This window comes from Pseudorca crassidens, chromosome 6, assembly GCF_039906515.1.
Source record: "Pseudorca crassidens isolate mPseCra1 chromosome 6, mPseCra1.hap1, whole genome shotgun sequence".
Classification (NCBI taxonomy): Eukaryota; Metazoa; Chordata; class Mammalia; order Artiodactyla; family Delphinidae; genus Pseudorca; species Pseudorca crassidens.
This window is the reverse complement of record NC_090301.1, coordinates 65704920-65720020: the sequence shown is the minus strand read 5'-3', so window position 1 is coordinate 65720020 and position 15101 is coordinate 65704920. Positions and strand designations below refer to the sequence as shown.

Sequence of the window (15101 nt, the reverse complement as noted above, 5' to 3'; positions counted from 1 at the left end):
TGGTGATAATGGGGGAGGTTATATATGTGTGGGGGGCAGGGAGTATGTGGAAATTTTTCTGCCTTCCTTTCAATTTTTATGTAAACGTAAAACTGTTCTAAAAAATAGTCTTTAAATAAATATTTAAAAATTTGGACTGTGTAACCTAAGGCACCTTACCATTTTTGGGACTTCCACACAATAAGTGGGAAATGAAGGTGGTTTGTTCTAGACTTCTTCGGAATTATCTTTTATATCCATTAGAGTTTTAGCTTAATATTTCTAAGTCAGTTACTATGGACTGAATTGTGTTCCCTCAAAATTTGGGCTTCCCTGGTGGCGCAGTGGTTGAGGGCCCGCCTGTCGATGCAGGGGACACGGGTTCGTGCCCTGGTCTGGGAGGATCCCACATGCCGTGGAGCGGCTGGGCCCGTGGGCCATGGCCACTGAGCCTGCGCGTCCGGAGCCTGTGCTCTGCAATGGGAGAGGCCACAGCAATGAGAGGCCCGCGTACCGCAAAAAAAACAAAAAAAAAAAAAAAAAAAAATTAATATTTTGAAGCCCTAACTCCCAATGTGACTCTATTTGGAGATATGTCCTGTGAAGTAGTGATAAAGGTTAAGTGAGGTCATAAGGGTGCAATCTTAATCCAGCAGCACTGGTGCTCTTATAAGAAGAGAGACCAGAGCTATTTATCCATATGCCCATGCATTGAGGAACGGCCAAATGAGGACACAGAAGGCAGCTATCCACACCCAAAGGTGAGAGCTCTCCCCAGACACTGACCCTCCTAGCGCCTTGACCTTGGACTTTCCAGTCTCCAGAAATGTGAGAAAATACATTTTGATTGTTGCAGCCACCCAGTGTGTGGTACATTGTTATGGCAGCCTGGAAGATTAATATGCAGATCAGTGTAGTTTTAATCGGAGGAATGACATAGACTATTTCTTGTTGCTCAGTTCTCTTCCATGTAAGTGAGCTAATGAGTATGGTGTCAGATATACAGAATGCATAAACAAAGATTATGAATTCAATTCTCAGCTATACTCCCTCATTAGCTACATGATCTTAAACTTCCTAAGCTAGTTTTCTTATCTGAAAAGTTAGAAAAATAACACATCCTTTTGAGGTTATTACAAGGATTAAATCTGATGATGCTTGTTCATTTCTTGGATCATTCATTCATTCATTATCTAACAAATATCCATTACTTAGGATGAGAAAACTTATACATATATTATTCTTCAATTTATTAATCACCTCACTGAGCTTAAATCTTTGGTTCTTCAATGAAAAAATATTTTATATGATGGCAAAAATATTCTACATGGAGAATATATAATCATAAATACAGGCAATATAATACAAGTATACACATATACATTTATACCCACCCACATCTATAAAATCTTACCTCTTTGCTTTCTTCCAGATCTGATTCACTACTAAAGTCCTCTGTGTTTAAATTTTCAAAGTCAGACTCTCCTACAGCAATCGGTACAGTCACAGTAAGACTGGGATTGTGTATGAACGACATGTAATCACTTTCATCGATAATGTATTTTTCAACACTGCTGCCAGTTCCTATTCCACTTGTGGTTCCATTTACATCTTTAAGATAGTCAAGATCTTTCCCAATTTCTGTTGTATGATTGGACATACAACTGTCTTTCTTGTTGTTTAGATCATCAAGTGGTTTAATTTCATCTAAAATCTTTTGTTTTCTAATGAAGGACTGTTGAATAAATTCATATATTTTTCTCTTCACATAAGCTATTCCCTTGTGCATCCTATCCACAGCAATTTGGAGATTGTTCATTTCATTATCATCATCAGTGGCTGCAAGGTTGTCTGCACTAAATGAGCTCAGGAGCAAGGCCAAAAAGAGGTTCAGGACCTTAAAAATAATACAAACATCATTATAATCTCACCCCAATGTGAAGAAGAGCAGATTGAGATCACTTATTTCTCGAAGTGTGGAGGAAACTATAAGTTCTAACAACTAGACAAGAAACACCACAGCACAGTGATCAGAAGTTGGGTGATCTAGGGACTTCCCTGGTGGCACAGTGGTTAAGAATCCGCCTGCCAATGCAGGGGACATGGGTTCGATCCCTGGTCCGGGAAGATCCCACATGCCGTGGAGCAACTAAGCCCGTGCGCCACAACTACTGAAGCCCGTGTGCCTAGAGCCCATGCTCTGCAGCAAGAGAAGCCACTGCAAGGAGAAGCTCACACACTGCAACAAAGAGTAGCCCCCGCTAGCTGCAACTATAGAAAGCCCGCACACAGAAATGAAGACCCAACGCAGCCAAAATAAATTAATTAATTAATTAAAAAAAAAAAAGAAATTGGGTGATCTGAATTTGTGGTCTGGTTCAATAGCTACTTCACTGTTCATCCATGGGCAAAGACATGATTTCTGTTGGTCTCAAGTTCCCCTACTTATAAAATGAAGATGCTGAATGAGCTGACCTATGGTTTTACTAAATTTAAAATTGTATGAATATAAGAAACAAGATTTATACATGTTCTATATAAGAGTTCTAAACTTAAAATTCGTTAGTGTTTAAAATTATGCCTTTAAATGCATTTTAGTTTCTTTTTTTGATGAAGAGAGATATTAAATTGGATATTAATTGAAAAATAACCATTATGACCCAGAACGAGAATTATGAGCTTAACATAGGCATCAACACATGTTTTCTTGATCTACTGCATTTCTCATACTCCACTGTTCACTAATTAGGCAACTGTTCATAATCAGTCGCTAATATTTCCATGAGACTGTAATATTAATGTACATATCCTTTGGAGTATATTATATATTTCTGTACTATAACAGTAATGTTCCAAACTTAAGAGAGAAGATTGATCAGTTACTCCATTTGGGTAATCTCAGGCATCATTAGCCAACCTTTGTTTGGTTAATAGAGCCACTAAAGGATTGGTTAATCCAGGTTGGTTCACGCATCTGCCATATGACATAGAGTGACTGAATGCTAACTACCATGAAGGGGCAAGGAAAAGGGGAAATAACTAGGAACATTTAAAGGCACCACTTTTTAGTACTATACTGTCAAGTAAGACTGGGCTTTCTCTAAGTTTATTCTTCAGACTTCTCCCTTCCTTGGATCTGAATTTATGAAATGTTCCCAACATTTCCTACTAGGCCTGTCTTCAATATGATACTCTATTGGAATTCACATGAAATGATTGACAAAATGGAGTTGAGTATAAATATTGTATGGTCACTGCTATATGGTTATGTTGTCAAAGTGAGACTGTAAGTGTGTCAAAGGTAATAGACTTTGATACTTTGATATTAAAATTAATAATCATAGTCTTTGTTTTGGACAAAATGGTCATCATTTCATTATGCTCTTAGTGTATTTCTGAAACACATTTCTTAAATGGGTACATACCACCAGGTTTCCAATGACCATGACCATCATGAAGACAGTAAGGCACATGGCTTGACCGGCGACCTCCATGCAGTCCCACATGGTCTCTATCCACTCTCCACACAGCACTCGGAACACAATCAGGAAGGAGTGGAAGAAGTCATTCATGTGCCAGCGTGGGAGTTGACAGTCACTAGAGATCTTGCAGACACAATCTTTGTAGCTTTTACCAAAGAGTTGCATGCCGACCACAGCAAAAATGAAGACGATGATGGCCAACACCAAGGTTAGATTTCCCAGAGCCCCCACTGAATTGCCGATAATCTTTATTAGCATATTTAATGTTGGCCAAGATTTTGCCAACTTGAAAACTCGGAGCTGGAAAATTAAAAAAATAATGTATATTATTATGATCAATCTTTAAAAGCATTACATATATTGAGCTTTACTAAGAAGTGATTAAAATTGAATTTCTTACAACATCTGCTAAGCAGATGTTATAACTAAGCATGGTGATGGATGTTAACTGGACTTACTGTAGTGATCATTTTGCAATATATACAAATATTGGATCATATGTTGTATACCTGAAACTAATATAATGTTATATCAATTATAACTCAATAAGAAAGATATATCTATAACAAAAGAGATTAAAAAAAAAAAGCTAGTGGATATCCTGGACCACTACTGATTGTAGAACTTACAATCTACCCACTACTGACTGAAGAACTTACAATCTACCAATCTTCACTGGGGAAATATGCAAGAGCCACCTTGCATTCTTGCACTTTGCTTTCCAAACTTTTAAATCCATCCACCTCTGGACCTTAACCAATTAGAAATGACCTGGTGCCACTGCACTGTCACAGCACCACTCTCCTAAGCAAAAGGCATGGAGAGCAGGCTGTCTGGATGTCTTTGTGTCAGTGCTTATCTTTACTCCAAGACACATTTCCTAATCTATCAAGGACAGAGAGCTGTGAGCAAATGTTGCACTTTACCAAATAAGAAGTAAAGGTCTTCCCATTGGGAGCTTCTTATCTAAAAACAAAACAAAACAAACAAAAAAACCAAAACAAAAAGACTCTCTTACATCTGCCCTGCCCTTGATGACTTTCAGGTGCATGGCTAATTTTTGGACTCCCCCTAGGAAGAATCTGATTCTTCCATATTTTAACCTTGAGATCAATTTCCCTGAGAGTGAATTTTTAATGATTACTTGGGGACCAACTGTCCTTAATTTGTTTTGTGAAGGTGGTTGTAAGGCATACCAGGCCTGACACTAATATTAACATGTGATCTCAATGATCTCTGCTCAAAGATACTCATTTGTCAATAGCATGCAAAGTACCATCACATTGAGCCCTGCTATAAGTAGAGAAAAGTGTTTATTATTCATAATGCTCCTTTGGAGCACTGACATAGCTAGATGTACCTGCATTTAAAAACCTGGAATACCTCCCATGACTTTATAATTCTTTCCCTGATTTGCAAGGACATATATGTGAATCAGTGGACATAGCAAGTAATCCTACAGATTTCTCTTGTCTGATTTTGGGAAGGAGCATATTTTCCAGAGGTAGAATTAGGAAGAGTTTCTACATGCACATCTTATATCTGATTGTCATCCACCACTATATAAGGGTGTTTATATTTTCAAAGCCCTATTAAAATGTGATACATTTTCATTAAAATATTTTCTTAGATCCAGAAATATTAACTATAGTCATATCTAGAAACAATAATTAGTCAGAATGGTAACTGAGCAATATATGAAACTTTATGTGACTAGGATTTTGCAATAAAGTTTTTTCTAAATAAGTGGGAACAATTTTTTTTTCCATTTAGGGACTGTTTTTGACAATGCAAATGTCACACAAAAACTTAAAATGTTAATGGTGTGTGGTAAAACCTATGATATAAAACCTATGATGCTTGTTGGAAAGGTTTTTGTCTTTGTGCTGTTTTGTTTTGTTTTGTTTTACCAATCGGAATGAACGGAGAACTGATAATCCTTCCACGTTGGCCAGGCCAAGTTCTACCAGGCTAAGCGTTACAATAAAACCATCAAAGATATTCCAGCCTTCTTGGAAATAATAGTAAGGATCCATGGCAATAATTTTCAGAAACATTTCTGCTGTAAAGATCCCAGTGAAAACCTAAGATCAAAACAAAGTTACTCTAATTCCATCAGATAATGATAAAGTGGAATGACATAATATTTGCTTTTAGAACAAAATGTTTATACTAGTCATGATTATATTACTAGCTTACATTTGCATAGTAATTTATAGTTGATGAAAAGCTCTCATATAAGTTATTTCATTTTATCCTCAACAGAAACGCTATTAAACACATAATGCAGGAATTATAACCATGACTTTACAGATGAGGAAACAGGTCTTCAGATGGGTGCAATGATTTGCCGAATATCAACTAGAAAACGGCAAAACTAGGATTGAGAGCAAATCTATTTTTAACCAGTGTTCTTTCCATCACATCAAACTGCATTTTCCTTCAGACTTCATACAGCACAGCTACTGACAAGATTTTCCCATAAACAGTTTTATGTATCTATAAGCTTATTCACATTTCCCTCTAATCAGATAGTTGTCATTATACATATGTAACTATATTATAATATGTGCATTACTATTATCAGTATTTGTTATGCACATGAAAAAAATTAATTTACTTCCATAGTATTGGGTTGGCCAATCCTCTTATGTAACATCTTACAGAAAAATCCGAACAAACTTTTTGGTTAAACTTATATAAATACTAAAGCTTTAAAAATAGAAATACTATAATTCAGGATGCTTTACATGTTTTGCTTTCCACCATCAAAAACCTTAAACCCTAAAACAAATATTATGGAAAATGCATACATTATTTTAGAGACCATTCTTTCAGCAAATAAAAGCTAATATTCCTATGTTGAGTCAACAGACAAACACTTTAATAATTTATGGTTTTTAAGCACAGAAGAGAAAGAATTTAATGGCAACCTTCACCAGAAGTGGCACTGTTAATCATATAATACACAAAATATACTGGACGTTTTCAATATTTTATGGATTTGATCTAAAATAGATGGATTAAACAATACATGGTCTACCTAGATCCTGGAAGTGGAAAAGCTGGAGACATTTTTGAGTTGTTAAACTATTGCTTATAATGATGATGACTAAGCAAGATAAAAAGGTCTGTAATTTTATTTTAGCCTTCTACAGGTAGGGAAACTGTGATAACATCATTTCAAAAAGTGTGTCCTTAAACTATGGACTGCTTCTGTAGCTTTAAATAGTTATAAATAACAATATTGACTTTTCAAGTAGTACTGTAGGCCTGTGCCTATTGCTCTCTTTCCCAGTTTCTGCTTTGATCTTAAGGGCTGTTATTTTTGGCAAAAGTAGGATATATCCAGATAGATATAATTCCCATCTTTTGGGAGTCAGGAGGTAGAAAGGGTGGTGGAAAGACTGCTGTAAGTTATTAAATGTAAAGAGTTTCTCAAACAGAAAGTTTGAAGACTGAACACATTTACCTTCCAATATGCTTACCAAGTTTCCTACTGTAAGCACATTATTGAAATGGTCCGTCATGGGATAGTGTTCCATGGCCATGAACAGAGTATTTAAGACAATACAGATGGTGATGGCCAGGTCAACAAATGGGTCCATCACAACCAGGTTGACAATATGTTTCACTTTTAACCAATGTGGCGAGCAGTCCCAGATTAAGAACATGTTGGAAAATTTATACCAACAGGGTGGGCATTTCTGCCTGGATTCTTCAAGTTCTAGATTTAAAAAAAAAATAAATAAAACCAACCACCAAAAGATATTTTTACACACATATATTCCTTTCAAATCGACTAGACTTCTTTTTAGTAACCAACACATTTCCATTTGCAACAGTCAACCTCTTTTATACTTGATTTAAAAAAACTATACAATTTAATCTTTAGACGGCCCAAAATATTTCTTCACACATAAACATAGAACAGAGGTAGCAAAGAATGGTTTTCTTCTCTTATGCATTGATCCTGTGGTTCCATACTTTGCCTTAAGTGAATGGTCTTTTAAATGAAGTCTCAATAAGAATATGGGTTGGAGTAGTGTAGACTGTGTGTAATCCTATGTTAATGTCTGGCTATGGTGTCATCCTCAGGCTATAAGACATAGGACAGAGAGATAGGGTAGAGCCAAGAATCATCTTTTTAATTTGTTTTTATTTTGTGAGAATGACCCACTCCTCCCCTCCAATCTTGAGAGTATTTAGGAAGTCCTACGCTAAGTGGAACAGAAGAGAGGAACACCATGACTAATGGGATTAGAAACCCCTAACAGAAATGCTTTATTCTGCATTTTCAAGGAGTTGCCACACACAGGATACATTCTTTAGTTGCAATATCACGGAATTTAAGTAACTTTTTTTAAAGCTTCTAGAATACAGGAGTAAGTATAACAAATAATTCTTAAATAAGACCTGTTATGTTCTCTTTAGAATACACTGCTTCCAACTCACAGAGACATTCGTTTCGAATGAGACAATATAAGCTCAGTGAAAACAACTGAAACGGAAACGGAATTTGTTACAAACCTTCTACTGTATTTGTTAAAATGCTGGCTATGCTCATTGCTCTTTGCCTTTGAGAAGGATCTTCTAGAAAGTCCATGGAAACATGAAAAGAACTTGATCTTCTCTTTCTCATGTCAGTTTCAGTGGTTGTTCCCTGTAAAGAAAATGCTAATGTATTAAATGATTAACTTGAGCAATATGATAAGTGAACAACCAATGTGACGCTGTGAAATTCATGAAACACATGCGACATGCACGTTCATAGTTAATTGGTGATGGCAGACATTGCTGACTTATTGTATCATTAGCCTGGAATGTCCAAACTGTTAACCATTTACTCATACAGCAAAAACGGACGGTTGTTTTTTTTTACCCTCTGATTTCATAATTTTATGAGACATAATGTAATTTGGATATGATTGATAAATTTGTGAGAGACATATTTAACAATTTCCTTATTTCTGAACTAATAGTAAAAGGTAGTGATTTGAAATGACATCTAAATGATCAAGGCATTTTATGTTGAGAAGGTAGCCCTTTATTTTTAAAGAAGTACAAATAATTACAACACTCGTAGCTGCCATCTCATTTTCTGGACACAAGACATAGATGATCATTGACAACACAAACTGTATGTTAAAAAAATAACAACACATGCTGCATGGACAACAGTTTCATCCAGGGTACCAAAGCAATAAGTCATCTAATTCTGACTTAGTCATGCCTCACCATGCTGATATATTTCCAAGTCTAATAAGAGGCAGCATATGTTTAGAAATTCCTCATCTGGGTACACATTCACAAACACATAACATAACTTTGTACACAGACAATTCTTTTATCTGCCTGTATTAATATTTTTATTTGTGTCTCTTCATTCAGATTAGTTTTGAGAAGACCTATATCAGCATTTTCTTTTTAGTAAGACAAATATGAGTACTAGAAATTTTAAGATAATATTGAAGCTATCTATTCAGGCACAGTGTTCTCGAAAATCTTCTAAACTAAAGCAGAGCTATATTGAAGAATCCGTTGGAAAGATTTATTATACACCCTTTACAGTTAAACATAAGAATCGTTCATTTACTCTTACACCAGAGCTTTAGAGGATGTCCTGCTGTCTAAGTTCAGCATGGGTATATAGCAAATCCTCCAACTGGAAGCAGTCATTTACTATTGTGTTTAATTAATCCTTAGCACGTTTAATAAGTAAATGCATTCAGGTGTTATGCAAGAAGGTGCTGAAGCCTTAAGTTTTAGTTGGATACTCTCTTAAAGATATTAAAAGATGCAGGTGCATTCACAGCTTGACCAACCAGGTATCATTCTCAAGGGGTTCCATTCTGTAGAAACACTGGCTGGTGCAGCAATAATGAGCCAGCCATGCCTGAACTATTTAAAACTTCCTTACATTGTCATCAGTAGCTGGCTTATCTATTATCACCTCTGGTAGAAGCTGTCCAACAGGCGATGTAGGAACTGAAGGTCCACCAACCAAGGAAACCACACCATTGCAATCCACAGTGCTGTGCATCTTCCCATTAGCTGGAAACACGGCCAGCATCCGGGACGACCTACTGGTCTGACTCAGGTTACTGTTGCGTCGCTCTCCATGTCGTTGGGGCACAAATAAGGAGTCTCTGCGGCTTTCATTATCCTCGAAGGTGCTGTGTTCATCATCAGCAAAGTCATTCTCTGATCCCACATCCTTTGCTCGCCCTCTGAAGCTGAAAAGGCTTGTTCTGCTATTTCGCCTTGGAGAAAATAAGGAGCCACGGATGCTCAACAAAGACTAAAAGTTTGAAACCAAAAACAAATAATAATAAAATAATATTAATATGGCCATTTGGAATGTGCTTTTATTTTGCAAGATTAAGTTGAAGGGGACTTCAGCATTCAAAACAGAATGTGACTCATTCTTTTTTGATTAACATTCTCGTTTTATGTGCATTCGGATTAAATGAAATTACTTTTCTAAGAGACGATTTCTAGCCCTTGAGATTAATGACTGGGGAGATAGATCGCAACTTAAAGATATTGAAAAACAAAACCCTGAACCACCATATTTCATATTCAAAAGGAAGCATCTTTAGTACCTTACTATGGACATGGTAAACACTCAATAAATAACAGTAGCATGACCTTAACAGGGGCACATTTGTTTCTGTTGCTCTTTCCCTTCAAGAAATTCTAACACTTTTCACAAATTGTTTTAGTCCATCTTTCTAAAATCACTTTAAATTAATTATTGTTCTTGTTTCAGCTAAAAGGCACAGTGTTGTTGGAACTTGAAGACTTCTGAAATTCAGAGTGATGTGCTTTTTGATAAAGTATACCATGACTAATATTTTCAGAAGCATGCATGATAGTTTATAAAGCAGGGATGAAAAAACAATATAAAATAACCAACGAGTTATAGATTACTGATCAGTTATCTACAATTTTTTTTCTCATTAAAAAGGCTGCAGACCAGAAAGATGAAATGTCATTAGTTACAACAAGTACCAGCAGACAGGTTCAGGTGAGAATCTGGGTCCCCTGACTTTCAATGCAGTGTTATCTCAACTACACCCCACTGTAGATTTACCTGTGCAAACTAAGATTTTCTCATAACTATGTACAGAAAGGATAGGTTTAAATATAATAAACACAGCAGTCAATTCAGTTGATAAAAATTCATAAGTTGAGTAAGGCCCGCGGAATTGGCGAACTGTGTGGAAGGAGCGGGATCTGTAGAGCTCAGCAGCGGCGAGGTACAAAACAAAGAATCGCTTTGCACAAAGCCAGAAGGGATACACTGAAAGAATTATCAGAAAAGAATAATACATAGATTGCTTTGGCTGGGCTTCCGGGAAGATGGCGGAAGAGTAAGACGTGGAGATCACCTTCCTCCCCACAGATACACCAGAAATACATCTACACGTGGAACAACTCCTACAGAACACCTACTGAACGCTGGCAGAAGACCTCAGACCTCCCAAAAGGCAAGAAACCCCCACGTACCTGGGTAGGGCAAAAGAAAAAAGAATAAACAGAGACAAAAGGATAGGGACGGGACCTGCACCAGTGGGAGGGAGATGTGAAGGAGGAAAGGTTTCCACACACTAGGAAGCCCCTTCGCGGGCGGAGACTGCGGGTGGCGGAGGGGGGAAACTTTGGAGCTGCGGAGGAGAGCACAGCAACAGGGGTGCAGAGGGCAAAGCGGGGAGATTCTCGCACAGAGGATCAGGGCCAACCGGCACTCACCAGCCCGAGAGGCTCGTCTGCTCACCTGCCGGGGCAGGCGGGGCTGGGAGCTGAGGCTCGGCTTCGGTCGGAGCGCCGGAAAAGGGCTGGGGTTGGCTGCATGAACACAGCTTGCAGGGGGTTAGTGCACCATGGCTAGCCGGGAGGGAGTCCGGGGAAAAGTCTGGACCTGCCGAAGAGGCAAGAGACTTTTTCTTCCCTCTTTGTTTCCTGGTGCGTGAGGAGAGGGGATTAAGAGTGCTGCTTAAAGGAGCTCCAGAGACGGGCGCGAGCCGCGGCTAAAAGCGCAGACCCCAAAGACGGGCATGAGACGCTAAGGCTGCTGCTGCTGCCACCACGAAGCCTGTGTGCGAGCACAGGTCACTATTCACACCTCCCCTCCCGAGAGCCTGTGCAGCCCGCCACTGCCAGGGTCCCGGGATCCAGGGTCAACTTCCCGGGGAGAATGCACAGCGTGCCTCAGGCTGGTGCAACATCACGCCGGCGCAATGTCACGCTGGCCTCTGCCGCCGCAGGCTCGCGCCGCACTCCATGCCCCTCCCTATCCCCGGCCTGAGTGAGCCAGAGCCCCCGAATCAGCGGCCCCTTTAACCCCGTCCTGTCTGAGCGAAGAACAGACGCCCTCCGGCGACCTACACGCAGAGGAGGGGCCAAATCCAAAACTGAGCCCCCGCGAGCAGTGAGAACAAAGAAGAGAAAGGGAAATCTCTCCCAGCAGACTCAGAAGCATCGGATTAAAGCTCCACAATCAACTTGATGTACCCTGCATCTGTGGAATACATGAATAGACAACGAATCATCCCAAATTGAGGAGGTGGACTTTGAGAGCAAGATTTATAATTGTTTCCCCTTTTCCTCTTTTTGTGTGTATGTGTATGCTTCTGTGTGAGATTTTGTCTGAATAGCTTTGCTTCCACCATTTGTCCCAAGGGCTCTATGCTTCCTTTTATTTTTCGTTTTTAATATTTTTTCTTTTTTTAATAATTATTTTTTTATTTTAATAACTTTATTATATTTTATCTTACTTTATTTTATTTTACTTTATCTTTTCTTTCTTTCTTTCTTTCCTTCCTTCCCTCCTTCCTTCCTACCTCCCTCCCTCCCTACTTTCTTTCTTTCTTTCTTTCTTTCTACTTCTACTAATTCTTTCTTTCCACTTTTTCTCCCTTTTATTCTTAGCCGTGTGGATGAAAGGCTCTTGGTGCTGCAGCCAGGAGTCAGTGCTGTGCCTATGAGGTGGGAGAGCCAACTTCAGGACACTGGTCCACAAGAGACCCCTCAGCTCCACATAATATCAAACGGTGAAAATCTCCCAGAGATTTCCATCTCAACACCAGCACCCAGCTTCACTCAACGACCAGCAAGCTACAGTGCTGGACATCCTATGCCAAACAACTAGCAAGACAGGAACACAACCCCATCCATTAGCAGAGAGGCTGCCTAAAATCATAATAAGGCCACAGACACCCCAAAACACACCACCAGACATGGACCTACCCATCAGAAAGACAAGATCCAGCCTCATCCACCAGAACAGAGGTACTACTCCCCTCCACCAGGAAGCCTACACAACCCACTGAACCAACCTTAGCCACTGGGGACAGACACCAAAAACAACGGGAACTACGAGCCTGCAGCCTGCAAAAAGGAGACCCCTAAGACAGTAAGATAAGCAAAATGAGAAGACAGAAAAACACACAGCAGATGAAGGAGCAGGATAAAAACCCACCAGACCTAACAAATGAAGAGTAAATAGGCAGTCTACCTGAAAAAGAATTCAGAATAATGATAGTAAAGATGTTCCAAAATCTTGGAAATAGAATGGACAAAATGCAAGAAACATTTAACAAGGACCTAGAAGAACTAAAGATGAAACAAACAATGATGAACAACACAATAAATGAAATTAAAAGTACTCTAGATGGGATCAATAGCAGAATAACTGAGGCAGAAGAACGGATAAGTGACCTGGAAGATAAAATAGTGGAAATAACTACTGCAGAGCAGAATAAAGAAAAAAGAATGAAAAGAATTGAGGATAGTCTCAGAGACCTCTGGGACAACATTAAACGCACCAACATTCGAATTATAGGGGTTCCAGAAGACGAAGAGAAAAAGAAAGGGACTGAGAAAATATTTGAAGAGATTATAGTTGAAAACTTCCCTAATATGGGAAAGGAAATAGTTAATCAAGTCCAGGAAGCACAGAGAGTCCCATACAGGATAAATCCAAGGAGAAATATGCCAAGACACATATTAATCAAACTGTCAAAAATTAAATACAAAGAAAACATATTAAAAGCAGCAAGGGAAAAACAACAAATAACACACAAGGGAATCCCCATAAGGTGATCTTTCAGCAGAAACTCTGCAAGCCAGAAGGGAGTGGCAGGACATATTTAAAGTGATGAAGGAGAAAAATCTGCAATCAAGATTACTCTACCCAGCAAGGATCTCATTCAGATTTGATGGAGAAATTAAAACCTTTACAGACAAGCAAAAGCTGAGAGAGTTCAGCACCACCAAACCAGCTTTACAACAACTTCTAAAGGAACTTCTCTAGGCAAGAAACACAAGAGAAGGAAAAGACCTACAATAATGAACCCAAAACAATTAAGAAAATGGGAATATGAACATACATATCGATAATTACCTTAAATGTAAATGGACTAAATGCTCCCACCAAGAGACACAGATTGGCTGAATGGATACAAAAACAAGACCCATATATTTGCTGTCTACAAGAGACCCACTTCAGACCTAGAGACACATACAGACTGAAAGTAAGGGGATGGAAAAAGATATTTCATGCAAATGGACACCAAAAGAAAGCTGGAGTAGCAATTCTCATATCAGACAAAATGGACTTTAAAATAAAGACTATTAGAAGAGACAAAGAAGGACACTACATAATGACCAAGGGATCGATCCAAGAAGAAGATATAACAATCGTAAATATTTGTGCACCCAACATAGGAGCACCTCAATACATAAGGCAAATACTAACAGCCATAATAGGGGAAATCTACAGTAACACATTCATAGTAGGGGACTTTAACACCCCACTTTCACCAATGGACAGATCATCCAAAATGAAAATAAATAAGGAAACACAAGCTTTAAATGATACATTAAACAAGATGGACTTAATTGATATTTATAGGACATTCCATCCAAAAACAACAGAATACACATTTTTCTTAAGTGCTTATGGAACATTCTCCAGGATAGATCATATCTTGGGTCACAAGTCAAGCCTTGGTAAATTTAAGAAAATTGAAATTGTTTCAACTATCTTTTCCGACCACAACGCTATGAGACTAGATATCAATTACAGAAAAGATCTGTAAAAAATACAAACACATGGAGGCTAAACAATACATTACTTAATAATGAAGTGATCAGTGAAGAAATCAAAGAGGAAATTAAAAAATACCTAGAAACAAATGACAGTGGAGACATGACGACCCAAAATCTATGGGATGCAGCAAAAGCAGTTCTAAGAGGGAAGTTTATAGCAATACAATCCTACCTTAAGAAACAGGAAACATCTCGAATAAACAATCTAACCTTGCACCTAAAGCAATTAGAGAAAGAAGAACAAAAAAACCCCAGAATTAGCAGAAGGAAAGAAATCATAAAAATCAGATCAGAAATAAATGGAAAAGAAATGAAGGAAATGATAGCAAAGATCAATAAAACTAAAAGCTGGTTCTTTGAGAAGACAAACAAAATTGATAAACCATTAGCCAGACTCATCAAGGAAAAAAGGGAGAAGACTCAACACAATAGAATTAGAAATGAAAAAGGAGAAGTAACAATTGACACTGCAGAAATACAAAGGATCATGAGAGATTACTACAAGCAACTCTATGCCAATAAAAT

At 38.2% G+C, this 15101-nt stretch overlaps 1 protein-coding gene across 4 annotated transcripts in view; it reads right to left on the bottom strand.

Annotated features, from left to right (window-relative positions):
* LOC137226572 (sodium channel protein type 1 subunit alpha) overlaps window positions 1–15101 on the bottom strand; it is a 164603-nt gene that overhangs the window by 49927 nt on the left and 99575 nt on the right. For 2 of the 4 annotated variants that reach the window (XM_067741673.1, XM_067741672.1), the window contains exons 12-17: window positions 9382–9762; window positions 7992–8124; window positions 6950–7188; window positions 5372–5545; window positions 3405–3761; window positions 1394–1876 (exon numbers count right to left, since the gene is read on the bottom strand). In XM_067741673.1, coding sequence (XP_067597774.1) covers window positions 1394–1876; window positions 3405–3761; window positions 5372–5545; window positions 6950–7188; window positions 7992–8124; window positions 9382–9762 — 1767 coding nt within the window. The remainder of the gene's footprint in view (window positions 1–1393; window positions 1877–3404; window positions 3762–5371; window positions 5546–6949; window positions 7189–7991; window positions 8125–9381; window positions 9763–15101) is intronic. The other 2 variants (XM_067741674.1, XM_067741675.1) reach the window with 2 other exon arrangements.